Here is a 27,840-nt window from a genome sequence, read left to right on the forward strand (position 1 = left end):
AGTGAGTAACATAGGAGCAAAAATAGAAAATTATTACACATTTTAGTCACAAAAAGATTACAATCCAAGAAACATATAAGTGAATAGAAAAACAAGTGCTATTAATTGTTCACGCAATTGACACTTGTTATCACCAACAAGTTTGGTGTAGTCTTTTATACTGAGATGTAAATTAGAATTGGTGGTTGCTGTTAATTCTTCTTGTTGTAAATGTTGGCACTAACTCTTTTTTAACCTTCTATTAAAATTTTATTGATGATTAATTAATTTCATTTTCCGTAGAGTTGGGTTTGATTTGGTAACTTGTGATCCATTTATAGTTTGAGTTTCCAGAAATACCCCTCAACATGAGCATGTATTTTTCATAGTGCTTCCACCCAATAATCAGCCATGCAGTAAATAAAAAAAATTTAAAACAAAGTCAACTAAATATTATGAAAATGATTCTGGACAACTACTTTTACCTAACTTCCAATGTCCATACATGTTAAGTGTGAGTTTGTGGGTTGTATTCCAGAAACGAATACATCAATCTGTAGTTCCTCCTCCAGATGCAAGGAGTCCATGAACATGAGGAAATCACGCTATTGCTTTAACAGTTGTCGTGTGCTCACATTACTTCAGAACAGGCTGAGTTGAGTGTTGATTCCAAACAAGCAACTACAAACATATAAAGGAAATTATTAGTGTACCAGTGCATGAAAATCAAAGGAGTAACACAGCAGAAAATGGAGTTAGAAAGTTGATGAAACTTGCAAGTGCATACTCATTTATCATTTCCTACAGATGCTAACTCACGGTTATCATAAGACCACTTCAGTCCACAAATCTTTGAAACCCCAAAAAAGGGGGGAGAACCAAAAAAAGGTTTACTGGAATCAAATAATAAATCATTACCAAAGTCATATATAAGTTCTAAAAACAAAAATCAAACTTATACAACAATTAAAGTCTCCTGCAAGATAAGGCATGGAGAACATGTAAGAAAGATGTGAGGGATAGGCATTGTGCCTGTACCTAGAAAACAAGCTAAGGGGCTTATTCAAATCAATTATATATAAAGAAAATGTTACGAAGAGAATTTGTCAATTAGGTTTGAAAAAAATGTTGCCAGGTCAAAAAATTACAAGTTTCAAATTTCGCATATAAAAAACAGGATGGAAAAGCAACAAAATAATTAAAAATCAATGAACTTGAAATAAGATTATTAAAAGATGATGGACACACCAGCAACTCCTAAAATAGACTTGAAATTCATGGCAGAAGAAGCATGGATAATAGTTGTTTGAATATGTGCCTTAAAAGAAGAAGATGATGCTTGAGAAGTTGTTGCTTCTAATTTTTTCTTGCTCTTTCTCTTTGATGGTGTTGAAATGCTTGATCCAATGTCCCTGGACTTAACTTCCATCTCTTCTTTAGGTTCAACACCCTCACCCTATAACGTAATCGCAAACATTACATTTTCGAAATTTTTATAGCACATTTAACAAATTCATTCATTTTTCGTATATTTATACAGACATTCAATTATATATTCTTCTGCCAATATGAGACACAAAACTCTTTATTCTAATCATACTATTAACATTAATCTCTTGTACTTAAATGCTATGTTACAATGGCATTACTTTGACTAGTTACAATAGTCAACACACAAGAGATCAAAATGGATAATCTTTCCCAAACATCAACCCAGAAAATTATACTTTGGCCTTATGAGGAGTTTGAATTATGATATTATTCATTTTATGCGATTTGCAAAGTTGAAATGGATGCAAATCTTGTCATTTCACGTTTTTTTTTTCTTCCTTTAAAATTAGTTGGAAATAAAGGTAGGATTAGGAGGATAATTACCTTAGCTGATAAATTATCAGCAGCCACTTGCAATTTAATTTCTGTTCTAAATTTGTCACTTGGTTCTAGACTAAGTTTCATGAGAACTCTTTAAGGCTTCCTCTAGTTCCAACTTTTGAGATTCTACTCCTTTCTGCTTGGAATTTCAAGAAAAAAAGGAAATAATACAAGAGAAACACTCAGTAGTTTGAAATATTTTAAAGGAATAGCTCAAAGAGAAGGAGATTTTTAACGATTAAATGTCATCAAATAGATTAATGCTTAAATAAATAATATAAAGTTTAGCTTGGATCGCGAAGAGTATATCGCAAGTGAAAAAAAGCATAGTCATACTCATACCTAGTTAGCAATAGTTTCCTGTGCAAGCTGCAACTCTTTCTCAAGCTCTTAAATTAGCTTAAATAGACTTCTCTTTGAGAAGCAATTGCTTGAACACTCCCAACCTATAAAATCATCATATTAATAAGCAAAAACTTTTTTATTTTTCTTTTCCTTTCCATTTCTTTAACTGTCATCATTATCTTGTAGTATGGACAGTTTCAGAGAAAGAAATCCCCTAAAGTTGAAATAATAGAAAGCTAAGCTCAAATCCACAAACAGATCCACAACGAGAAGAAATTGACACCTAAATTACAAATCCAAACTTAAACTCCCAAGAAACCTAGCACTTAACTAAAATGCAGTGAAACACAAATTTGCAATGGTGGAGCAATACTCAAAGCTTAGATCTATAGAATTTAAAGTGAATCTCAGAGGAACGAACCTGATAGTAGAAGAGCCACACCGTGAAGAAATTCACGTTTCACTCCAGCGTATCTTCTGTTGGAAATAAGTAGTAATGACCACAATTCAATCAATGTCAAATAATTTATTATTGTTATTATATTAAAATGTTAATATAATAAGATCTTTGATTAAATTTAGAGATTTATTATTGTGATAGTAATCATAATATTGAGAGATGAATCTTTTATAATTTAATCTAAATTATTCTTGGTCATAGAATTATTAAAAGGGATATTATAATCCAAAAAAATCAATATATATATATATATATATATATATATATATATATAATAGTCTTCATTGGATGAAGATTAATAGATCTCATTTATTAAATTATATATATATAGATGGTGCATATAGAGATATGACCATTGAACTGACTCAATTTGAGAATTCCTAATGGTTATAATTTCCGCATATTTGTCAATAGAATATTCTCAAGATGAACATAGTAATAGAGTTTCCTTTAACCCACGAACTATTATACTAATTAACAATGTATTTATTATATTTTGATTCCGGACACCTAATATCTTAGGGTGCTAGTTGAATGGATATTGAGTATGATTTAAATACTTGTAGAATTAATGATTAGTCAATAAGAAATCCGTCAACTCTCGGTAAAGAGTTTAAGCTCTATGATTATAATAACTGAGATGAATAAAACCTTAGCCAAGGGGATTGAATGAATGAAGAAATGAGTTTTTTAAGTCATTCACAATTCATTATAATAATGGTAACAAGTTAGAGTTTTGACAATTAAACCATACTCTAAGGGTTAACCAAGAGTTGGAAAGATTGAAGGAATTATACTTTATTCTTCTGAGGTTTTTAGTAAAAGTAGATTACTTCATACTATCGGGGTCGTTGAGGAGTATTGCTAGACGCCAACCTTGATTAATAAATTTAGTATGACTAATTTACTACCCGTTTAGTATTGAACCTATGGGGTCACACATTAACGAGTGTTATTCTAGTATTTGCTTTAGAATTATTTAATTATTATTTTGATTTGATCAAATAAATAATTATATTAATTCAAATGGAATATTATTATATTCTTTGCTAGCACCAAGAATATAATAATAATATGATAATTGAGAATATTAAATGAGATTTGAGAATAATTAGTTATTCTATTTCTAAATTTGAATTCTAAGTTTGGATGAGATTCTAACTGATTCTGTTTCAAATTGAGTTATGATATGATTCATAAATTTGAAAGATTCAAGTTTAAAATAGTAAGATATGATTTAAATTTGAATTGAGATTCAGATTTAAAATTAGTAACAAATCTCATACTATATATATGTATGCCAAGAGTAGAGGAATAATAGATGAAAATAAAACACAAGTGTTTTATTCCTTTACCTCTACACACATAAACGTATGTAAGCCAATTCTTGGAGAAAAATTTTATGGCATGTAAAGAGTTGCAAGAGATTTCTCAATTTAGATCAGATGTCCATTGGTCAAAGAGTTGACAGCAAAGATTGATTGGTCTCGGTGTGGATACGCATAGCGCTTTCGTACCATGGAAGGAGAAAGTGATTTTTACTAGCGTACACAGGTATTTAGATCTAATCTATACATATATTATTGGAATAAAGTTTAAGCAAAAAATAGATCTTTAGGATTACTTTCTTTTCTTCCGCTGCGTGTTATGAACACATGGTAATCCTTCAGCTTCTACCTTCAAGCTCAACTTATTATTGAGCTATTTTGTGTTGTGTGTTAATTTAACAAAAATAATTAATATCCTAATAGATAAAGCCAAATCAAAATGAAAATATAGAGACATTCTCTGGAATTATAGTGGAAAATCAAAATCAGAGATACGAAGTTGAAGTACCTTGACTGAAGGAGAAAATCAGCTTGACCGGAAGATTATTGTTGTTGTTACTGGAGAAGAAGTTACCATAGTAGGCGACGCTGAGAAAAGAACGACGCGATGCGAGCAACGATAGATCTAGACGGGGATGTGACGATCTGCAACAATGGGGGAACGAACAGAAGAAGTATCGGCGAGGGGCAGACGGCGAAAAGACTCGAGGAGGAGAGATGGCACCGACGAGAACGGCGCCAACTAGGACTCATGGAAAGTGACTTCTCTCTCCACTTCACCGGAGAGTGAGGGAGGTGACGCGAGGGACTCTGTGTGGGGAGAGAGCTTAGGGTTAGGGTTGAAAAGTGATGCTTTTTTTAAATTTATTTTAAATCGAGTTTGTTCCTATTATTTAAAACAGTGACCAATTTAGCAACTAATTAATTTGTAACTTTTATTTTTTAGTTGGTTGCAAATTTAGTCGCTAACCAACTGCTCTAATGCTAAGATTTTATAGTTGGTCGCTAAAATCGGTCGCTATATTAACCCTTAGCAACCGATTTAGTGACCGCTACCTTAGCGACCAACTATTTTATCAACATATTTTTAAGTCGGTTGTTAATTTGGTCGCTAAATTATAAAATAGCAACCAATTTAGTAACCGAATGCTTTAAAACCAGCATTTTATAGTTGGTCACTATCTTAACACTTAGCAACCGATTTAGCGACCGCTACCTTAGCGGCCAAATTAGCAACCAACTATTTTATCAACATATTTTTAAGTCGGTTGCTAATTCGGTCGCTAAATTATAAAATAGCAACCAATTTAGTGACCGAATGCGTTAAAACCATCATTTTACAGTTGGTCGCTAAATCGATAGCTATCTTAACACTTAGCAACAGATTTAGCGACCAACTTCTTAGTGACCGATTTAGTGACTAACCACCATGAAGCTTGTTTTGGTTGCTAAGTTAAAAAAATAGCGACCGACTAGATTAGCTTTGTCATCGGTAGCTAAATCGGTCACTAATTTTTGTTTGAGCGACCAATTTAGCAACCAAGAGTGGGTGGTCACTAAATCGGTCACTAATTGAAATTTAGCGACCGATTTAGTAACCGATTTTTTTTAAATCCTAGAAAAGTTTGATTGGTTGTAAAATTAGTCGCTAAAATCGGTCGCTATTTTGAAACTTTCTTGTAGTGTGTAATTGCTCCATCATCTGAAATTGATTCTAAGATTTTCTGCAAACATGATCAACTAACATAAGAAGTTATGGCATATGGAATTACTTTTTGTCTCTATTTTTTTTTACTTTTCCTTCTTATTTTGTGGTTGATTAAATTTTTGTAAGACCGTTTATAGGTGCAATGGATGGGCATATAGATGGGTTTTCCTGTATGGCCAAGAATCCTACCCAATTGAAATAGATATTTTCTGGTGCAATGGATGGAGGTACTTCAATTCTCCCTTATTTATTTCTCATGAGTATATGAATGTTCCATTGTTTGGGAAAAATTGGCTGAAAATTTATGCTTCTAGCTCTTGGGCTATTGAAAGAAACAGCAAGAGTGAATTCTGATTGTGAAGAATCTTCTACACATTAGTGCTTTATATAATATAATTTTTTTTTTCTAATATAGTAATGCATCTGTTCTTTACAATTATGTCTGTCTGTTTATAAACTGCATTTTTTGTTTTGGAGACAGTGTTAGACTTTGGAATACTTCTGTTGATAATCTCATAGAGTTGGGTCACTCAACTAAGAATTCTGTAGAGGTAAGATGTTAGTTCATTTTTCTTATTCCTTTTTCAGCAGTTATCCTTCCTCATACAATTTTGCAAACACTCTTCTACAGCCAGCAAGTGTTCATGTTGGGAAGAATGCACTTTTGTAAGTATTGATGTGATTCACCAGAAAAATATTGAAACTTGTTTTAATATTATTTTTATGTGTAGCTTGCTCTTGAATGTTTAGGACTGTTGATCACCAGTGGGATGGTGAACTGTTTGCCACAACTGGCGCCCAAGTAGATATATGGAATCACAACAGGTGTCAGTTTATTTATTTCGGACAAAGAACTTACCCATTTTCTTAATCTTTTTTTCCCTTTAGAATTTCTTTTTATTGGTTTGTCTTTCATATTGCATATCTGAGCCTATAAGTAGTTGGGTCATTTTACTTCTGTTTCCCCTGCACGATGCATGAGTTCCTGCCCGTCTATGTATGTAATGTTTGAGTTTGAATTTGTTATGAGTTACTTATTTGTCTAACCTGTTTTATTATAGTGACCGAGGTATAATGTTATACGATCTATGTATGGCTTCTCCAGTGACAAAAATGACAATGATGGTAATTATTCTATTTAATTAGTTTCAATTTCAACACAGGTGTAGATTTTCATTTTCCTAAGTCGAGCAATCAATTTTACTTTACTTTAATTAGTAACTTATTCTCTTATTTACTTCTAATTTCATAGTAGATTATATCATCGGTTCATTTCTCTATTGCATTCTTGCTATCATCATCATATGTGTTCTTTCAGTTTGCATTTTTATCCAAATTACTTATTCATGACTATACTGACCTTTTTCTCCCTATGTGGCAGACCAAAACGAATTCGATAGCATGGAACCCAATAAAACCAATAAATTTCACAGCTGTAAGTTCATGAGATGAATTTAACCAGTGTTTTTTTAAGCTATTATTGTATAAAATTTTGGTTTTAGCTAACTTCTAAAATATTTATCTATGTTTTTGAAATTCTATCTTTTCAATTATTATTTGTATTCTTATGGATAAATTGCATGACCATGCAGGAAAATAAAGATGGAAATTGCTATAGCTATGATGCTAGAAAGTTAGATGAAGCCAAATGTGTTCATATGGATCCTGTTTCTGCAGTGTGAGATCAATGTTTCCTAAAAATTTACTATATTTTTCATTGTGTGCATATATATACAATTTAACAATAGACAGTTTTGTGACATAAAATGGATATATTTATTTAATAGAATAGTTGATTTTAAGCCTTACAATGCTATTAAGCCTTAAAAATAGCACTCCAGCACCATAAATTAGTTCAAGAAACCTAGAAAGTAGGAATCATTATTCCTTATGAAACTATATTAGGTGCTTGAGATTATTCTATTTTTTTTCTCTGCATTAACTTCACAATAAGAATTATATTTTGTTGAGTAATAAAGTACCTATGAGTAACACTATATGAATGCTACAGTTGAGTTAAATAGTAGTATTTGGCTTAATAATTGCTAATTATTAAGTTTAATCAATTATGATGTAAAGAAAATAAGTTATAGTAAAAAAAAATAGTATCACATGTAGTAGTTTAGCAGTTATTTTTTTTAAATATCATGTAAAAAACTGCGGTAGGTTAAAAATTGCTATATTTTTTTTAAAGCATCTATTAGAATTGTGACAATTCTAAACCGCCACAATTTAACAAAAAAAACTAGTAAAGCAAAATCAATTATCTGATTAGCGGCAGTTATATCAGCGGTTGCTGAAAATCGCCGCAAAATCAACTACCTGCGCTACTAACTAAGGCGGTTCACTCAACCACTGATATTGGTTTTGGTGGCGGTTTAAAACCACCGTTAATAACAGAAAAAACCGCCGCAAATCTCCATTCTTCTTGTAGTGTTTTATCATTGAATTTATGAGACTTATCAATAGAAGTCGTCTTATTTGCTATTTTTCTTTCTTTGGATAAGGACAAATACCTTTTTTATTGGCATTATTGTTGTACACTGTATATTAAATACATAAAAAATTAGCAGTACACATTTAAAATCATAAAAATTCATGCTAATTATTTTATTAACACATCTAAAACTCATAAAAAATTCAAAACATATTAAATATTGATTTATAACTTACACCTCCAATATTATAAGATTTGTTGATAACTCATCCTAAACCGTTCATGAAACAAATCAAAACTTTATATTAAGAATGTATAAAAACTTAGCATTATCTAAAAATATCACCGTTATCTAAAAATATCACCATCATTTATAACATGGTAGTTTTAATTGACCATTGATAAGGAGGGTTGAAAATTTCACCATATTTAGATAGCTATTAGAAATGCCATATAATTCAGTAAATAGTATGTTGAAAATAATTTTACTTAATTGCATGAGACAGACGCCAAAAAAAACATAGTAGCAATAAATATCATTATACAAAAAAACCAAAACTGAACTAAAAAATCACAGTCTTTCAAATAAATTTTTTTTTTTGTTGAACTCTCAACCCAATATTCAAGCATCTTTCAATTACATACTATTTCTGTGTAGACAACTAAAACTCACATAACTAGTTGTTTTCGCACAATAAATTCTGATTCACTCAAGCTTTTTACAAAAAAAAAAAAAAATACAAAAATTCACATACAATAATTGAAGTTCATAATAAATATCTGTTATGTGTATTTAATAGTTGATAATTGTTTATCAATTTCACATAAAAATAAACTACATGAGTCTTTCTATTCCAAAAAAGGGTAAAAAAATTCTCAATTTATACATACCTCTTAAGTATTATATTATTCTTTTTTTCTTTTTTATGGTATTTCTCAACCTGCTAAGTTAAGGACTAATCCGTCGCAGATCGGACGTTTATTTAAGGATTTGTCGCTGACCAATAATTACTGCATACACAAGACAGGATTCGAACTCTCAACACTTACTTAAGCAAATTAGTGAGCTAACCACTAGACCAACCCAAATTGGTTTCGGTACATTCTACTATTCTAGGTTCTAGCAAAATACTAGACTTGGTGAAGGGTACCCCATTTCTTTTTCTTGTTTTTTTTTCGGGTTTTGAAGGGTACTGATTCTTTTTGAAATCCTTACACCTGTGGGGGCCTAACTACATGGGCTAACAAAGTGTGGGCCCAATTACTCAAAATTCCCAAATCCAAAAACGAAAGGGAGAGAGTAGGGTTAGGGTTTAAGTTGAGTTTCTACTCTCTAGCTTATACCTTTGATTCCGTTTCCGTTTCCGTTTCGATCGATTATCTCGCATAGCGAACTGCAAAAAAGAAAGGGCGGAAAAAAAAAACGAAGTTTGTGAAATCAATGGCGACACCGGCGGCAAAGCGAAAGCCAGTGTTTGTGAAGGTGGATCAGCTCAAACCGGGAACAAGCGGTCACACGCTCACAGTCAAGGTTGTTAGCTCGAAGCCCGTCAAGACAGTCAGCAACCGTGGTGGTCGGACGTCGATGCTGGCGGCGGCTCGTCCTTCTCGCATCGCCGAGTGCCTCGTCGGAGATGAAACTGGAACCATAGTCTTCACTGCCCGTAACGAACAGGGTATGTTTCTTGTTTCTGTCATTTCATTTTTTGAAAGTTCAATCTGTGTATGTTATGTGTATGTAATTGTGATGATTTAAGTTCTATTTGGTGTGTGATCAAGGAAAAAACATGTAAAGTTGTTGACTTTGTGATAGGATTAGGCTTCAGTCCCTTACGTTAGAAGAAAATGGGGATTATGTATGCTGGAGTTGCTAGCAATCACACTTTGTTACTCGTGCATGTTGATTTAATAGCGAAAGTTGCTATGGCTGCCATAAAAGTTTCAATCAATAGTGTTTAATATCAAAGGATACATACCTCTTGGCCTGGCAATTTTACTGTTTAGGAGTTGAGTTCATTCAGGGAAGCTTTTTTTTTTTTTCCATTTGAAAAGCATGTTATGATTTTGAACTTAAAAAGGGAAACAATCCATGTTGCTAATGCTAACACAATAATTTCGCCCCATGCCTTTTGTACTTGCTATGTCTCTCCATTAGCTGACTTAAATGAGTTCTTCCGCAATTGGGTTGCCATATGTTTGTTGTTTCTTGGAGGAGAATTAGTGGGAAAACCAGCCGGTATTCTGAATGGTCTATGATATCATAGAGGTGATTATTGGTCGGTAACTTTAATTTTGAATTGTTAACGGACTTTCCGGTTAGGGCTTAAGTCGGAACCACATATTGATTCCTCTTTCCACTTTTGCGCATTACGAATTAAATACGCAAATGCTGTTAATTAATGTATTTAATTCTGTTAGTTCGAAGTTAGGTTGATCGTGATTTATGGTATCTTGCATGTTGTAACCAAGATATTTAACATTTCCCCTAGTAAGCCAAACATTATATGTGAATATGCATTAGCATCTGTGTGTGGAAACATGATACATTTTCGAGTCCATGGAGTAGTCAACATGTGTGGTCTACCAAACTGATGCTTTCTTTGTTTCTTTTCTACATTTGTTAGCACATGTTTTTCCAGTCTATGCTAAAATGCTCTCAGCCTTTTCTTGGTTTTTGTGATTGATTGATTTATTTTTGTGCAGTGGAACTCATGAAGCCAGGATCTACTCTAATTTTGCGTAACGCAAAGATCGACATGTTCAAAGGATCCATGAGGCTAGCAGTTGATAAATGGGGCCGTATTGAAGTCACTGAACCTGCAACTTTTGAGGTTAAAGAGGATAACAATCTTTCATTAGTTGAATATGAACTAGTCAATGTTGTTGAAGAGTGATTTTGATTTCTGGGTGTCTTTAGAGTTGCCAGAGGTTCTGATCTTTATTTTTACAATTGAACTATTGGCTGCGGGGCAGTCTTAAATAGTGGTACAGTCTCTGTTTATTTTAGTCCTAAATTGCTGTGGTTAGTGCACATTTTTACCCTATTTAAGTCAGTTTTGAAAGATGATGGTTCTTGTGGTTAACATGCAGAAGTGAATATTGCTATAAATTTACATAATTTAGTATTTTTATGGAGTCATCTTTCATGCAAATGTAATCATGAACCGTAAGCTCGTACAGATAATTCTTCTGTAAATGCTATCCTTTTCATTTGATGCATCCAATAGCCGGTCTAAACTCGTCTATATTCTATGCTAGTTGCCCTTTGCAATTGAAGAGTGGTTGTTATCATAGCTGTTCGTGTGTATTCACTTCGGTTTCCCATTATTAACTAAACAAACTGATGTAATAATATCTAGCCTATAAATTATACTTTTAATATCAAATCAAAGTAATTTATTACATTCGATCTTTCAAAAATGTGAATCGATCCTACTATTAATATTGTCTAGAATTAAAATATAATTAGGAATTCTATAACTAAACATCCTCAAGACGATACTAGTTCGAGCTCATTTTTGTTGCTTTCCCACAATGAAATTGGGGAAGCCGGTAAAGAATTAGGAGAGCTCTACAAAATGATGTGGATTATCATACCCTGTGCTTTCTGTTAAATTGTTTATTAGAATATCTCCTATAGCAGTAAGGGTATCTGAAGTAGAGTTGATTCACGTTTACTTTTCTTGTTAACAAGATATTGTGGTTCGTATGATGTCCAAAGTTATTCGTGCGAAATAGGTAGGATCCCAGTTGGTTTGAAACGGCCATAGCTAAGGGTGACAATTGTGATGGATTACACTGGATTCTCAGCATGATGATGGGTAACAACAAACGTAGATAGTATAAGCCTGGGAGATCAAAGTCATGCACACACATAAAAGTGGGCTAGTGTAAGAAAACAATTTGGATTTTATTTGGGCTAGTGTAAGAAAATAATTTGGATTTTATTTTCTTGATAGTCCACTGGAAGAGATGAAAGATCTCCTTATAAATGATGTAAACAGGGGCACTACTCCCTCCAACTAGTTCTTTTTCTCTTTTTCTTGGGCTTAGGCCCCGCTGGTTTACCCAAAAACAACAATAAACGGGGATAGTTTGCTACTTTGCATATTTACGACGGAGAATCACTGAATCTCGCAAACTTCATCTAACAAATTAATATCTTGTGCAAGATTTAGACACAGAAGTCGTACAAGCTGCAGAGGGTCTTCAAAGGAAAAAATAGAATTAGTACTTGACAAGGGGAATTAAGACCTAAATGTAAGAGTTCTGTACTTTGTTATCCAAAACTCAAATTCTAAGAAGTGAGCTACAAAAACTGGCCAACTTTGATACTCAAGAAATAAAATTTGAGCATATTCGGTATTGCATTCGGTAGTTATCATCACATCATGTTCCCTCTCCTTCTGAAAGTTGAGAGTAAAAAGAAGTATATAAGAACGTATCATCAACTGTCTAATTCACAGAAAGGTAGCAATCTAAAGACAAACAAGTTATCATGTGAACAAAAATATGAGACCTACTTATTCGCAGTAAGTAATTGAGAAAAAGGAAAGTGTATACTAGATGAATTTGGATCAGCCATATAAAGAAGGATGCTTAATAGGCACCCTTTAAGAGTTGAAGTTGAATGTAGAAGTTTGACTACATAATCCAGCTCTAACATTCACTAAACCTCCCTAGCTGATCCAATTTGAAATTTCTAAACAAGGACAAATAAGTCAAAACTTTATCCAACGATGCGCAATACATTTTCAGCTTATTTGCCTTCAGAAACTAAAATCAAGGTGGATAAAGTAGCATCCTTTTATGCATCTGAAATAGAAAAAGAAGTACAGATGGCTCAGTCAAGACACTGCCTCACGAAGCAGATTTGTACATAAAAGATTGCTTGCATCTTCAGAACACTAATCACACATCATCATTGCAATCTGATTAAACAAAAAATATCAGTATACACCTTAGTCATCAATTCATCCTAGTACTACGCCAAAAAGAAATGCAAAAAACACGGTTTTAGTGAATTTCAGCAGCACAGCCAAACATTAAACAAAGCAACAAACTGAACTCTGGAGAAATGTTTACTAACGATTTTTAATACAGTATCTTAGAAACTCACATCCTCACCGAGAAATAATGCCTACTGTTCTTTTATTCCTGTGAATTGTACTCACAAACTTTAAACAACATGATAAATAAAATTGGAGGCAAGTAATTATCTTCTAAAACACGATATAGAACTAAGAAAAATCTAGCATAATGACATAGTGATATTCATGATCCCAACTTAGCAAAAATTTCTGAGAGCTGACAAATGTGCTCTGTATAAAAATAATTGGGGATAGATATCTAGCAATTCTTCCTAATAAGGACTCCATGTCATCCCAACTTTGCTCTTGATCTTCAAATAGTCTTCTCCTTGCCTACAAACAAAAGTAGTGCGTACGGCTTCACTAATAGATTTAGTTGCATGAGTTGGGAAAACAGAAATTTCAGGGAATAAGTTTATCTATAAATATCCTAGATACAGAATTAATAGATCAACAAACACCTGATCAAGCATTAGACAGTTTTTTTCACGAAATCTCACAAGACCCTATTAAGTTGAACCAGAGAATTGATAAGAAACACTCACTTACCGGAAAATCAAATTGAAGAAAGAACACAAGGAATGACACAGATGTTTAGCTACCTAATTCAAAAGTAAAATCCAACTGTCAGGCAATTAAAATGAGCATAGACCAGGAGACCTAAAGAGGAGAACCACATTACACAATACTCTTTCCCTCAAACATAAACTGCAAATATCTTCAGAAGTCTTTCTCGTTCTCTTTCAAAAACTCATATCACAACTTCCAACCATATGGCATGAGCATCAATACTAAGAATTCTAATAAAACGGGGAATTAACATCGTTTTGTAGGCCATTTGCAAAAGACCACAGTTACTAAAACAAAATATGCACATTAAATGCATGGAGTGCTACCTACAGTATAATGTGACAAGAGATATCTTCCAAAAACAATGCCACTGAACCAAAGACATTTTAATAAAATCAATTGAACCTCTTCATAATAACTAAAGAAGCAACTGCTTTAGAGTAAGATAAGATACCTTCCGAGAGCCAACCATAACTGCGGCGAGAGACAGCGAGCATGGAAGTCATCAGTGCTGATGCAGTGACCGTATGGTAAGGCAGCATTGATTCCACACAGAAGCTCAATTCCGCAGGACACCTTCTCAAAAAACAATAAATTCAATTCATCACAGATTGATAAACAACGAAATTAGAATTCAGCACTAATAATGATAAGCACTGCCCAAATGCGATTCTGCACGAAAAAGCTTCTAGCACAGAACAATTGCATCTTTAAATTAATCATAAACAAAATAGAAATTCAGCTAACCCAAGCTAAGCTCAACTCTACCTGTAATTCACCAAATCTTAGCAATGTCCTACTTTATTGGGGAATCTGTGGGTAACGCAAGTAAGTAAGTTACTCACCTAAGCATGGATTGTGGCAGAGGTTTGTTTGAGCCAAGGCGGAACGGAGAACGAGCTGCTTTAGCTTCGGCGCCGAGACGGAAAGCGGCGCGGCGAGCAGAGCATGACCGGAAAATCGACCTCGCGGTGGCGCCGGCGGCGGATGCCATGTTCCTTTTTAATTAATAATCGAAATGATCGGAAAATAATGTTTAGGGTTCCTTGCTTCCTTAGTTCCTCACTCTCGCCGGCTCTGTAACTGTAACTGTAAGGGTTCTACGAAGCTAAAACCCTGCACCGGTTTTGGCGAGTAGCTGGTTTGTGTTTTTGGGCTTCGAAAATTCCAATTGGTTGTTTCTCTCTAGATTTGGGCTTACTATTGGGCCGGATCCTTTTCGGGTAGAACAGGCATCGTTTTTGAAACCCGAGTGTGCGTGTGTGTGAGTGAGTGGGGTGAGTTACTCTCGAGCAGCTTGTTCCCGAAACATACTCTACGGAGCTCCTCCAAATCCTCCCCAAAATCCGTCGTCACCGTCGCCGTTGTTGCTTGTGAGTTTCGCCTTTTTTTTCTTTACAATGTTCTCTCTGTCTTTCTGTTCCTCGCTGTATTTGATTACAAAAACCTTGTAAAATTGTAAGGTTTCAATCTTTCTTCACTCGAAATTTTGAAATTATTTGAGGTTTCACTCTATCGTTGTTTCGTTGCTTTCCTTTTTTTGATGAATTTTCACTACGGGTGCAGTCAAACAGTGTCGCTACTGAGTTATAGAAGAACGCATGGCTTCGTTATTTAAGGTACGGTATAGTAATCTATTTCATTTGAGCTTGGTTTTTTTTTTTTTTTTTTCCTTCTAGGGTTCATGGACTAGGCGGTTTTGCAATCTTAATTGGTTTAAAAAAAATGTGTAGCTATATAAAATGTGTTTAATTTATTTTTATTTATTTGTTCATGGTGGTGGTTGTAGGATCCAGCGAAGCTTTCAGCTTATCGAGATAGAAGATTTCCCGGAAATCAGGAGGAGTTTGAGCATGCTCTGCAGACATCAACAACGGTTTATGTTGGAAATATGTCATTTTACACGACAGAGGAGCAAGTTTATGAGCTGTTTTCCCGAGCTGGAGAAATTAAGAAGATCATCATGGGCTTGGATAAGAACTCGAAAACACCCTGCGGCTTCTGTTTTGTTCTGTAAGACTCAAATTGCTGGATTACATGTATACAATGGCATTATACTCTTACTGGATGCATGGATGAGGTGTAAATGTGGAAAAACAAATTTGCAGAGTCCACTCTCTTTATTAGCAATAATTACTTTCTGGTGCACCGTAATTAAGAATAAATTCTGCTTCAGCAATTCATTATGAATGCGCTCTGTTATTTCCAGTGATTTGTTATGAATATTCAAGAATTATTCATTGTGTAGTATTTTCTTACCAGATATTACTCACGTGAAGATACAGAGGATGCTTGCAAATATATAAGTGGGACAATACTTGATGATCGCCCCATTCGTGTTGATTTTGATTGGGGGTTCCAAGATGGAAGACAATGGGGCCGTGGTCGTAGCGGTGGCCAGGTTAACTGTTATGCCTTTTGTTTTCTCTGAATATTTTTGTTCTGGTCTTATATGAAGTTGTATTTTATCTTTCATTTTCCATAATTCGTGCAGGTTCGTGATGAATACCGAACTGATTATGATCCTGATATCCTTTTAATTGCTCCAAATAATTTTGTCTGCAACAGTTGCATACTAGATAGTTACTTTGTTATGTGCTTGATTTTCTTCCTTACAGAAAAAGGAAAATAACGTTATTATTTTAAATGCACTTACACAAATGTGTCAGTTCTTAAAATTTGAGGGTATTATATAGCTACTATGGTTCACTGTCGATTGGTATGTGTAATAAACAATTTTAATTGAGTTTTTGTTCACTGAGCATGTTTCTTCAAAGTGATGATGATTTACGAAAACTCTTGCACCATTCATTGATCTAGAACCAGGAAATTCACTGTATCATTGTTGAAGAATGGAATACTCTAGTTTTTATCTAGTTTTCTTTTGTCCATTGAAGCGAATAGACCAGAGACAAGTCATTATATGCTTCTCCTTTTAGTTTCCTTAATTTTCCATACGTAGAGGTGGTTATGGGAAGTTGGTCCAGAAAGAGTTAGAAGTACAAAGGCAGCTTGTAGACTATGGCGCTGGTTCTTTGGGTTCTTTCCCACCTGTTATTCCGCATTCATGTAAGTGACTTCAATCTGTATTTTGCACAGATCTTCAGTTGCTAGGAGTGGCTCTGACACAATATTTCGCTAGTTTTCAAAATTGGAATTACCAAAAAAATTGGATCATGTGTTTTCCATTTATGTAAATTCAAAATTCTGCTTCATTTGTAAGCTATTCTCCTACTCCCTTACTATGCTTACCTCTGAAATTTCAAGTTGCGGTTAAAATTGTGCCTGCCTCTCTGGAAATATTCAACTCGAGGCAGCTTCCAAATATATGTATTCATGTAGACTAGGGTTTAGGTTGTGAGGAGCAGCCTACCCCTTGCATTGTATCTGCCTGCAGTGTAAAGAAATGTCATAAAAGTGAAAGCCAATGACACCTACAGTCCTACATTATTTCTTATTGATTGAAGACTAAGGTTCACAATTTCCTATGTTAGAAGTTCTACCTTTTTTTTTTGAAATAAATTTTGTTGGCAAAGTAAATCACAATGTAAATGTAAATGCCATTGTGGATGCTCAAGTTGGACATGGAAATTGCTGCATCTTAATATTTGAAAGCTGGGTATTTTTTATTGTGTTCAACAGTCAACTGTATTGGATCGTTGGTTAAAATCCAAATATGCAAATTCATGTTTTAGTCTTTCCTTATCATTTTTTGAGAGTTTATATTCCTCGCAAATTAAGCTTTTGAGCAATTTTGCTGCTGCAGATGGTAGACATGGTGGAGGCCATGCCCATGCTCATGGTCATGGTGGATCCCATCGGCATGGTAGAGGTAGTTCCATCACATGACAATCTGTTTTGTTTTTTTGTCCAGCAATTTGGTTTTCCATCGGTACCTGTAATTTTCCCGTTACTGATTTGCCTTTGAATTTACCATAGACTACCATAGGAAGAGATACAGAGATGATGACCGCCACCCTCCACATGAATCCTCAAAGAGAACATCAGATCATGAATCTCGGAGAAATGCTGACCCTGATTCTAGACCGGTAAACTCTACTGACCTTAATTCCATTTTTCTCAACAGGAACTTATATTTTTCAATTCGAGGAATGGTTTTGGTTTTATTCCTAATACTTGTGCTTACAATTGCGGATGTTGGTAGTCTGTCCATATACTTATTTTAGGCATGTCATGTTTTGACAGTTGTCTAGGAGTTCAATTTGTCTCAATCAATCTCTTACTATGTCAAATTGTGGCAGGAAAAAAATCCACGATTTCGCGAGAGTGGTGATTCTGACGAGGATGAGGAAGATGATCGAAAGAGACGGGCTTAATCAGAATTTCATAAATAATGTACTAGTTTTACACAGAATATTTTTACAGACTATTAAAAGTGGAAGATTGTGGTGTCTATCAATGAAAATTGCAAGATTGAATTGTTAACCCTTAATTCTGGGTTGGATACTTGTATCTGCTACTGGTGGTAGTGCCATGTTATGTATTATTATTTCTTCTTTTGATTTTTCGGTAGCGCATTTTGCTTGGTAACTAATTTTTAAAGAAAAGGACAAAGAGGTCTTTGATTTTTTGGACTTTTGGTCCGAAGACATTTAAGTCCCCAAGAATTTGAAAATATATTTAAGTTTTTGACTTTTTCAAAATTTGAACATATTGATTCCTACCGAAAAAATCAAACGTGACTCTTATTATACTGACTTGGTCGATACGAATGTTCACGTGGGAGAGTTTTTAAAATGGGACAAATTGAACTTAAAGATCGATGTGTCTAGATTTTGACAAAGTTATGGATTTAAATGTTCACAAACTAAAAAGTTATAGATTAATTTGTTTTTTTTTTCTCTAATTTTTAAGTTATTTTAGCCATAGTAACGAAGCAGAGGAAACGGATTTGTACTTGAATATACATCTTAGAACCAAATATCTTTCCATCGTAGTTTTTTTTTATGCTCAAAGGAAGCGGTAATCGCAAAATAAAAAGGGTACAAGAAATCAAGAAAAGATGGAAAATATTAAAAAAAGGGAAAGTGAAGTTCCATTTTATAGAAAAAAGATCACTTTAATTTTAGCATTGAAAGAATGGAGCTTTGTTGATTTAGCAAATATCCATTCTCCATGAATTGGTGAATTTGTAGTGCTAAAAAGTAAAAGTAAAAGTAAAAGTAAACTAAGCTCTAGAAAAATAAATGCATTAATACGGTGCCTTTTTGACTAAAATGTAACATACAAGCATTCATGATTGATACTAATAATTACAGCAAGCATGCATAAATCATGTTTCTGAATGATATCCATTTAAGGATGTTTCGGTATTCTGTCTCATCTCTAATACTTAATTGTGTCTGTCTACAATGTTCCCAAATCAAATATTACAAATAAATATAAAGAAATAATCATGCCAACCAAAAGGAGGAGCCATAAGTTAACATGAGGATATGGATTTGCTTAATTATGGGGACAATGAAATAATGAAGAAGGATAAAAATAATGAAGAAAGCAAGAAATTTACTTCATATAATTGTTAACGGAACATTTGAGCACAAAATGTAAAACTTTCCATTTGGTGAACTACCAAAGAAAGCTAGAATCTCACACTGCACAAAATGACAATATTACATCATACTTTCCATCGTTTGGATCTGCAAAACAAGAAACTATGCAAGACCACTGATGAAACTAGAAAATAAAGCATCACAATGCCCACATAACTTAGTATCTTTGTTCTTCTGAATTCGTATGCATTCTGTTTAACTCACTCTCTAATTGTCTAAAAATATGATGGAAGAAAAAAGTAAGGGAAAAAATAACACTCATGGTGTATACCCTTGGCTTTCTTGCTGCTTCTCATACTCTTCCATGGTGTCAAACTCATTAGGGTATTGAGTTTTCTCATAGTATCCTTCATGCTCAGTTTTTCCTCTCACTGATTCATACTCATTGAGGTTATAATTCTGATTATTATTGTTCTTCACAGGATAATAGTACTTGCCATTCTCCATGAACCTTGTGTCACTCATTCCTTCTCTCTTCACCTCATCAAAGACACTGTTGTAGTTGCTGTTGTATTCATTGTTAGTGTTGTAGTTACTGGTATACTTTTCATTGTAGCTGTTTTTGTTGTTGCTGTATTCATTGCCATTGTTGTAGTTATTGGTGTACCTTTCATTGTAGTTGTTGTTGGAGTAGCTGTCCTCATGGTTCTTGTTATCATAGCCATTGTTGTAACTGCTCCTGAACTCTTCTTCATTGTTGTTGGAGTAGCTGTCCTCATGGTTCTTGTTATAGCCATTGTTGTAATTGTTCCTGAACTCTTCTTCATTGTTGTAATTGTTGCTATTTCTTTTCACCTCATTGTTGCTGTAGCTGTTGGGGTTGTAATTATAATTATTGTTGTTGTTGTTGAAGCTCTCACCAGTGAGATCTTCATCAAGAAGCTCGTTTTCAAAGGTGGTTGTGGTTGTGATTGGAGTCTCCTTGTTGGGAGAAGAATATTGAGTAGCAGAAGACTCAGTGCCATAAAGGCCATAGCCATTTCCATTGTCAACAAAATCAGGCTCTGGTGCTGGCCCTGATTCTACTGTTGTTGATCCTGATTCTGGTGCTGGTGCTGGTGCTGGTGCAGTGATTGGTTCTGGTGTTGGTGCTGCTATAGGCTCTAGTGCGGGTGCTGGTGTTGGTGATTTAGCTTTTGGTTTCTCGGGCAAATTTTGATGCTCTTTGACATTGTAGATGGTTCTAAAATGGGTGAAGAGGCTAAAGACTTTGCCTTCTCTGGCTTGAATTTGAGGGGAGAGAACAAGGACAAAGAAGAAGAAGAAAGAGAGTTTGGATACTAAAGAAGCCATAGTAGTGTTGAACAGACAGTAAGAGATGACTGCTAAGAGAACTAAACTTGTTAAGGGTTATTTTATAGAGTCCTAAGGGTTAAGACCTTGGCTTGTTGGTTCTATAAAATCAGAGTCAGAGGCCTTGTAATTATGCGGGGATTGTGGAATAAAAGGTGGGGTTTGTGGGGTATGATTATAGTGACCATTTGGCTATCATGCATGTGCAAAAGGTTTGGGAAAGTCAGCATGGGAAATATTAGGATACATAGTGCAATGAAGCACACTGAGCACTAGTCTTGGTCAAAAAGTGTAAGTATTTTTTTGTAACTAATTAGAGAATTTGAAACAATATTGTAATTTATCAAAAATGGGTGATTGGGGTGATTTATAGGGATATGAATTCAAAATGTTTAGGAAGATAATATGTGTAATGGATTATTTTTCACAACCTGCAAAATGCTGCTTATGTAAGATAAGATTGTTTTTCACAACTTAAAAAAGTGTAATTTATATGCTATAATATACTTTATAAGCCTATTTTGGTAAAATACATCAATGTTAAATTTCGCTTTGTGTATGCAACAATGCTAGCGGTAAAATTTTTAAATGAAATTTTGATTTGCGATGAATTAATTCTTAGTATAACGAATTGGGAGATACCGTAGAAAACAATATATATATATATAAAGTTTTGTTAAATGGAATAAAGAGCACTTCGTTTTCACTTTTTCTTCAGAATTTCTCTGGTTACATTGCTAAGAACCCCTCCTTTGCTATCTGAATTCAGAATTGAAATTTCAAGGTCACTATGCTCATTTTCCTTAAGTGTGAACTAGGATGCCAGTTGAGGTTGAAACTATAAATCACTTGGTCACTGTGTCATTATTGTTTATGAATAAACCTTTTTCCAACAACCCTGCACTGTTAGAGTGGTAGTCTGGTAGGTTAAAACACTATTTATCTGACAAATTAATTAGTATTAAAGCTACAAGTTCATTATAATAGTTTAGATCATACGGCTAATTTTGATGATTGTCAAAATTCATGCAAAGCACTACTCATAAAACAAAAATAGTTGCTGTGTACTATTTAATTTAATTAAATGAAAAAATATTTATTAATGCAATGCAGTCTCCAATCAAGCAAACTTAGTTGCGAAGCCATACACTGAGTGGATTGATATTAAGTTATAACCACTGATTCTGGAAGGTCTACATAATCAGTAATCACCCGCTTTAAGGGGGACCAAAAAACATGCAAGTTAAAATAAAGGCATTGTGCCTAAAATATAATCAATTTCATTGGCCCACGATAGTTGTATAATCTATATAGCAAAAGAACCCATATTTGTCTTTTGAAAGGAAAATTGTCATGTTAGCTCAATGGCCGGTATGATTAGTTAAAGGCATATTATTATTATTATTATTATTATTATTGGACATGGACATGTTTTGGATTAAAGTGATGTTGAAGCATCGGTTTACTTTGGAATATTGTGGCGCCATCAACGGGGGAACAATCGAAGTGAAGATGGGAACATGCCTGTTGGAATTGGTGGTTGAACCTTTTGACTTTTTAAGTTTTTATTTTGAAGCCCGCTCCAGAAAATGAGATGCGATTTTCGGAAGCGTTATCTCAAATTTTAATGAGGTAAAATTCAAGTGACTCCCTTCAACAATACTCAAGGTACAGCTTATTATATTCTTAGTGAATATGTTTGACTGATGTGTAATTAATGTGAAGTTTATAATAAAAAAATGGTTAAATAATTTGATATTTAATTATTTTATATAAAAATATTTATATGTGAATTTTTATTATATTTAAAATAAATTTTTTGTCATGCCAAAATTATTGAGTATATTTTATACTCTAATTTTGTATTTAGTATTATTAGGTACAGTTATACTATACATCTAAGTCTTTTTATTAATTAAATCTAACTAAGTTAGTTTAAGTCTAACATAAATTAGTTTTATTAATAAAGTATGAATACATGCTCCAACTACAGGAACATTTCTGTGTCATCTCCTTCTCCTCTTTCTCTTTTTTCTTCTTCTTTTTTGTGTTTCTTCTCATTTTTCGAGTTAAATTTTAAAATAGTCCCTGAACTTGCACTTGAACCTCAAAGTGATCCCTGAAATTAATAATTACTCAAATTTGTCTCCGAAATTACTCTCTGAGACTCATAATAGTCCCTAAAATAATTTCCGTTCATTCTTGCTATCGAAAAGACTGAAACGACATTCTTTTATATTTATAGAAAAAAAAAAAACAGAACGTGAGCTTAAGTTCAACAACCTTCCTTCGTTAATTCATCTTCTTCATCCAACAAAACATCGTGCTTTTCTTCATCATCTCAACTACTTATTCATCTTCCTCCTCCTCCTTCAAACCAAAACATTGTACTTTTCTTTTTCCTGTCGCGCTCCCCACTCTCCACGCATCGACAAGCAATGGGACGCAGACCATCTCCGTCCCACAATTTCCAATGACCACACCACCACCATTACAGCTCTGCCCCCGACTACCAGTCCCAGTCGGAGTGATACCAGAGGATTTCACAAATCCCGAGGACTACCTCAACGGCAAGACAAGTTAAATGTCACCGACAGGCTCCATTTTTTTCCCCTCTTTGAGCAGCCAAGTTTGATGCGGTGGAAGCGCCTCGGTCCGCAATTCCATGCGCTTGGACTCCGATTCTACTATTTCTTGCCTCATCCGATGCCAGAAGCGTGAACGGAGACGAATAACTTTTCCTAAAGCGTAGAAACGTCCGATTCCATGAGGAAGAACGCGATTTTTGCTACCTTAATTATTACCCAATCATACGCTAACCTAAAGCTCTACAATCTGCGATTCTAGAGTTCCTCTCCCGTTGTTGTGCTTAGGCTGCTCTGGTGCTGCGGGTGTTGCCTCTTTTGCCGCTGTCGCCCCCTCTCGTCAATTTGCTTTTAGGCCGCCGTGGCGCCTCCTCTCGTGCATGTGCTTCTGGTTTCCTCTGCTCCGGTGGCCTGCTTCTTCCTTCTGCTCTGCCGGTCTGCTCTGCCTCTTCTTCCCTTTTATTTATTCTTTGTTTAGCTGCTTATGTTTTAATTTTTATTGTTGATCGATGAGATGTTGTTGCATGTTATTATTGCCGCTGCTATGATTTATATAAGTTTTTGTTATTTAAATCAAATTTTTGGCTTGGACATGATCATTGGATGTCTACATAAACTAATATGAGTTTGATAGTTTAACTATTGTTTGCAATGATGATGATGATGATGTTGTTGTTGCTACTATGGAGTTGAAGAAGAAGAAGAGAATTGGGGATTATGTTTTTTTTTTATAAATACAAAACAACGTCGTGTTGGGAATTAGGTTTTTTTTATATAAATACAAAATGACATCGTTTTAGTCTTTCCGATGGCAAGGATGGGTGAAAATTATTTTAGGAACTACTATGAGTCCCGGAGAGCGATTTCGGGGACGAATTTGAGTAATTATTAACTTCAGGGATCACTTTGAGATTTGAGTGCAAGTTCAGGGACTACTTTGAGATTTAACTCTCCTTTTTCTTTATGTTTCTCCTCTTTTTTCTTTGGTTTCCTTCTTTTTCTTCGCGTATTTCCTTCTTATCGTCATTCTTTTATTGTTGTTGCTATTTTTTTTCTTTTTCTTCTCCTCTTTCTAGTGATTTTGCATTATTATGTATTTTTTTGTTTGATTTTTTTTTTGTTTTTATTCTTGTTAAAAAAGTAAATGAGACGATAAAACAAGAAGAAAAAAATAAAGAAAAGAAGATGATGATGATAATGATGAAGAACAATAAGAAGGAAGATGATGGGTTTTAAGTTATCGTTAAATAATTTTGGTACATTTTGGATTTAAATAAGGTAAACTTTTGATTTGTGTTTGTTTTGAATTAAGTTTGTTCGTGTGTCATCCTCATTAAGTAATTTTGGTGCATTCTGGTTTTGAATTTTGGTACATTCTGGATTTAAATAAGGTGCACTTTTGGTCTGAACTTGTTTTAAACTGAGTTTGTTTGTGTGTCGTCATCATTAAGTAATTGCGGTGCATTCTGGATTTAAATAAGGTATACTTTTAGTGTGATCTTATTTTAAACTAAGTTTGTTTGTGTGTCGTCATCATCAATGTTCTAAAAACCGGTTCGAACCGACCAGTCAAATCGGTCGAACCGTGAACCAGACCCAAGAACGATTCGGTCAATCAGCAAAACTGCCAATCTGAAAACCGGAATTGAACTGGTAAACCGGCCGATAACCAGTCGGTTAAACTGAACCGTGACCCAGCCGGTTTTTTGGCTGGCAACAAAACGCTGCCATTTCCAAGGTTCTGAAACCCTAAATGGCTAAATCAGTTACCAAATGTCCAAATCCGTAATTGCCTTCTCATTCATCGAGCTTCACTGAAGCTGCTTCAGAGGTGAGAACGCCTCAGTGCCTCACTCTCACACGGGTCAAGCCACCGCCGTCGAGCCACCGTAGCAGCCGTTGAGAACATCGAACGTCTCACTCTCACATGGGTCTAGCCACCGTCGTCGAGCCACCGCCGTCGAGCCACCGCAGCAGCTGTCGAGAACTGAGAACGCCTCACTCTCACCGTCGAGAACTGAGAACACCTCACTCTCACCGTCGTCCCTTTGCTGTCTCCTACTCTCCCTATTGCAATTTGCATGGTCTGTTAAAGCCTTGAAGGTGCTTTCGAGCTTCCAGAATCCAGAGTTCCAAGTAATATTTTTTTTAGTTATGGTTGTTTGATTCCTGATGAGTTTGATTGAGTATTTCTTTGAATCTTTGATTTTGTGAAGCTCTGTAACAATCACATGATGAATACCGAAACTGTAAACTTTGAAACTTTGTCTCCCTATTTTATTTTTCTTTGAACTGTGTAGTGTGAAACCGTGAACTGATTCAAGATTCATGGCTGATGGTTAGACAGATCAAAGGCAAAGAACGTGATTAATTTTTTGGTTTATTGTTCGAAAGGGTTGTGCTTTGTGAAATCTGTAGATGCCTCAAGTATGGTTAAAAATGCTTCAAGCTTGTGTGACTTGTTTTCAGAGGTGATTGAATGGATTGGACCTGATAATATTGTTCATGTAGTGACAGATAATGCCGCGAATTATGTTGCTGCTGGTAGGCTTATTAATAAGAAATTTGAAAATATTCACTGGTCACCTTGTGCTGCTCATTGCTTGAATCTTATTCTGAAAGATATAAGCAGCATGCCACATATTTCTAACCTTGTAACACGTGCTTCGAAGATTATCGTATTTGTATATAATCATACGGTGTTCTTGTCCTGGCTAAGACAAAGAACTGGTTGGAGGGAGATTGTTCGTCCAGGTGCAACTCGTTTTGCCACTGTCTTCATCACATTGATGAGTATCTTTGAGCGCAAATCGGATTTACAATCATTGGTTGTTGATACACACTTTACCGGACACAAATTAGGAAGGAGTGCTAATGATAGAGCTGTGAGTGCAATTATCCTAGACAATAAATTTTGGGATGATTGTTTTACTGCATGCCAAATTGTGAGTCCGTTGATTAAATTGCAGAAGTTGGTAGATGCCGATGATAAACCATCATTGGGAATTGTTTATGAAGGTATACTGAGGTCAAAAAAATGGAATCAAAGAAATGTTCAAGCATAGGAAGACTGCATATCAACCTTACACAGAGATTATCAACTCAAGATGGGACAAATATTTGAAAAAAAAATCTTCATGCAGTAGCTTATTTCTTGAATCCTGCTTGCTTTTTTCTGAAAATTATAGAGAAGCACCAGATGTCATGCGAGCTTTACTTGATCTTGTTACATTGCATTGCAAGGTTAATAATTTAGATTCAGTTGAGGCAATGAAAGAGATACACTTATATAGAGATCGAAAGGAAAGCTTTGATAGGCCTGAAGCTGTTCCAGCTGCAAAAAAACTTCAACCTGGTAATAATATCTGTTTGATAATAAGCTTTAGTTATTTACTTATTTTATTTTTTGGTTTCCTTAATTTGATAACTAATACTTGAGATATGGGATTGTAACTTGTAGATGAATGGTGGAGGTTGTTTGGTAGTTCTGCTCCATGTTTACAAAACATGGCAGTTCGCATTCTTAGACAAGCATCTACTTCTTCAGGGTGTGAAAGGAATTGGAGTCTTTTTGATCAAATTCATGCAACAAGAAGGAATAGATTGGAGCATGATAGGCTAAGTGATATTGTGTATGTTACATATAATTTGCGTCTTAAATCCAGGTAATATATATTTCAACCTTTCATTTCATATCATTAGATTTTGTATAGTGAATTAATATACTAGGCTTATCATATATTGTATTTAATTTGTTAGGAAGGAAAGAAAAAAAGAAAGCAAAAGCTGCAATATGATCCAATCGATATTGAAAGTATTGATATGGTTGATTTTTGGGTGACGAAAGAGGTTGTTGAAAAAGAGCCTGATCTTCCAAGTAATATTGAAGACTTGCTTGGTGAGTATTATAGTTTATTGATCAGACAATAACTTACAATAGCTTTGATCTTTAATTTATTGATAATGTGTTATATTTTGTTAGATGAGATTGATGCTGATTTAGATCAAGGTGGTGGTGGTGGTAGTAGTAGTACATTTTATGCTGCACCACTTGCTTTTTCTGGTCCAAGTAGTGGAAATGAAGGTGATGATATCAATGACACAAATCTGCAGCAAGTTATGGAGGATTTTGATGATTGATAACAAACTTGGATCATTTTGATGCTGCTATGTTCTGTTTGATTGGTTGTTTTGTTTCTTGACTTTTGAATTTGTATTTGAATGAGATTATAACATTCTAGTTTATGTAGTACTTTTAATTTGAATGATATTTTAAAGTTTAAATTAGACTATAATTATATTTTCATGTGTTTATTTATATTTTATTTATATTTTATTTATTATTTTATTATAAAACAGTTTTTCGGTTCAACCACGATCGAACCGGTTGAACCTATGAACCAGTGAACCAGTAGCTAAAGCGGTTCGATGACCGGTTCAGTTTTCAGAACCTTGGTCATCATTAAAGAATCTCGGTGCATTCTGAATTTGAACTGTTATACATATAAAAAAAAAAGACAACGACGATGACAATAACGATAATGAAAGATAAAAATGAGAAAAAACGAGACGGAGAAGAAAAAGCAACAACAGCTTCTTC

At 34.4% G+C, this 27,840-nt stretch overlaps 5 protein-coding genes and 1 long non-coding RNA gene across 18 annotated transcripts; 3 read left to right on the top strand and 3 right to left on the bottom strand.

The window, feature by feature from the left end:
• Positions 1 to 409: 409 nt before the first annotated feature.
• Positions 410 to 2,722, bottom strand: LOC112771766 (uncharacterized). The gene is made up of 5 exons (XR_003187199.3): positions 2,618 to 2,722; positions 2,194 to 2,297; positions 1,855 to 1,987; positions 1,228 to 1,435; positions 410 to 660 (listed from the first exon to the last, which is right to left on the bottom strand). It is a non-coding gene; the product is annotated as an uncharacterized lncRNA (long non-coding RNA).
• A 6,558-nt stretch (positions 2,723 to 9,280) lies between these two features.
• On the top strand, positions 9,281 to 11,353 carry LOC112771889 (uncharacterized protein At4g28440). Its single transcript, XM_025816725.3, has 2 exons — positions 9,281 to 9,805; positions 10,833 to 11,353. The coding sequence occupies exons 1-2, from the start codon at positions 9,571 to 9,573 to the stop codon at positions 11,021 to 11,023; spliced, it is 426 nt and encodes a 141-aa protein (XP_025672510.1). The 5' UTR covers positions 9,281 to 9,570; the 3' UTR covers positions 11,024 to 11,353.
• Positions 11,354 to 12,237: 884 nt separating this feature from the next.
• LOC112770973 (protein NUCLEAR FUSION DEFECTIVE 6, mitochondrial) lies at positions 12,238 to 15,033 on the bottom strand. Of its 13 annotated transcripts, none has more exons than XM_072226224.1 (4): positions 14,635 to 14,908; positions 14,244 to 14,365; positions 13,769 to 13,821; positions 12,238 to 12,535 (listed from the first exon to the last, which is right to left on the bottom strand). In XM_072226224.1, the coding sequence occupies exons 1-3, from the start codon at positions 14,781 to 14,783 to the stop codon at positions 13,814 to 13,816; spliced, it is 279 nt and encodes a 92-aa protein (XP_072082325.1). In that variant the 5' UTR covers positions 14,784 to 14,908; the 3' UTR covers positions 12,238 to 12,535; positions 13,769 to 13,813. The 13 variants fall into 13 exon arrangements, with proteins under 13 accessions (XP_072082325.1, XP_025671280.1, XP_072082323.1 ...); XM_072226222.1 differs by having other exon boundaries at positions 12,273 to 12,535; positions 13,769 to 13,817; XM_025815496.3 differs by lacking the exon at positions 12,238 to 12,535 and adding an exon at positions 12,631 to 13,552 and having other exon boundaries at positions 14,635 to 14,949.
• An 11-nt stretch (positions 15,034 to 15,044) lies between these two features.
• LOC112770972 (nuclear cap-binding protein subunit 2) lies at positions 15,045 to 18,312 on the top strand. Its single transcript, XM_025815492.3, has 9 exons — positions 15,045 to 15,162; positions 15,356 to 15,408; positions 15,579 to 15,802; positions 16,052 to 16,190; positions 16,284 to 16,317; positions 16,748 to 16,858; positions 17,556 to 17,621; positions 17,729 to 17,838; positions 18,052 to 18,312. The coding sequence occupies exons 2-9, from the start codon at positions 15,391 to 15,393 to the stop codon at positions 18,124 to 18,126; spliced, it is 777 nt and encodes a 258-aa protein (XP_025671277.1). The 5' UTR covers positions 15,045 to 15,162; positions 15,356 to 15,390; the 3' UTR covers positions 18,127 to 18,312.
• Positions 18,313 to 19,295: 983 nt separating this feature from the next.
• LOC112771755 (uncharacterized) lies at positions 19,296 to 21,024 on the bottom strand. Its single transcript, XM_025816567.3, has one exon. The coding sequence runs from the start codon at positions 20,653 to 20,655 to the stop codon at positions 19,621 to 19,623; it is 1,035 nt and encodes a 344-aa protein (XP_025672352.1). The 5' UTR covers positions 20,656 to 21,024; the 3' UTR covers positions 19,296 to 19,620.
• A 4,645-nt stretch (positions 21,025 to 25,669) lies between these two features.
• LOC112769574 (uncharacterized) lies at positions 25,670 to 27,380 on the top strand. Its single transcript, XM_025814079.1, has 5 exons — positions 25,670 to 26,268; positions 26,429 to 26,595; positions 26,701 to 26,905; positions 27,056 to 27,138; positions 27,223 to 27,380. Exons 1-5 carry the CDS (start codon positions 25,670 to 25,672, stop codon positions 27,378 to 27,380), a joined length of 1,212 nt encoding a protein of 403 aa, XP_025669864.1.
• Positions 27,381 to 27,840: the final 460 nt, after the last annotated feature.

This window comes from Arachis hypogaea, chromosome 18, assembly GCF_003086295.3.
Source record: "Arachis hypogaea cultivar Tifrunner chromosome 18, arahy.Tifrunner.gnm2.J5K5, whole genome shotgun sequence".
Taxonomy (NCBI): Eukaryota; Viridiplantae; Streptophyta; class Magnoliopsida; order Fabales; family Fabaceae; genus Arachis; species Arachis hypogaea.

Coding starts and splice junctions, on each gene's coding strand:
- LOC112771889 (XM_025816725.3), top strand. CDS start 9,571: ATGGCGACACCGGCGGCAAAGCGAAAGCCAGTGTTTGTGAAGGTGGAT. Junction 9,806..10,832: donor CACTGCCCGTAACGAACAGG/GTATGTTTCTTG, acceptor ATTTTTGTGCAG/TGGAACTCATGAAGCCAGGA.
- LOC112770973 (XM_072226218.1), bottom strand. CDS start 14,783: ATGGCATCCGCCGCCGGCGCCACCGCGAGGTCGATTTTCCGGTCATGC. Junction 14,366..14,634: donor CTGCCACAATCCATGCTTAG/GTGAGTAACTTA, acceptor TTTTTTGAGAAG/GTGTCCTGCGGAATTGAGCT. Junction 13,553..13,768: donor TTCTTCAATTTGATTTTCCG/GTAAGTGAGTGT, acceptor TTTTGTTTGTAG/GCAAGGAGAAGACTATTTGA.
- LOC112770972 (XM_025815492.3), top strand. Junction 16,191..16,283: donor GTGGTCGTAGCGGTGGCCAG/GTTAACTGTTAT, acceptor TAATTCGTGCAG/GTTCGTGATGAATACCGAAC. Junction 17,839..18,051: donor CTGACCCTGATTCTAGACCG/GTAAACTCTACT, acceptor AAATTGTGGCAG/GAAAAAAATCCACGATTTCG.
- LOC112771755 (XM_025816567.3), bottom strand. CDS start 20,655: ATGGCTTCTTTAGTATCCAAACTCTCTTTCTTCTTCTTCTTTGTCCTT.
- LOC112769574 (XM_025814079.1), top strand. CDS start 25,670: ATGGTTAAAAATGCTTCAAGCTTGTGTGACTTGTTTTCAGAGGTGATT. Junction 26,596..26,700: donor TGCAAAAAAACTTCAACCTG/GTAATAATATCT, acceptor TGTAACTTGTAG/ATGAATGGTGGAGGTTGTTT. Junction 27,139..27,222: donor TAATATTGAAGACTTGCTTG/GTGAGTATTATA, acceptor ATATTTTGTTAG/ATGAGATTGATGCTGATTTA.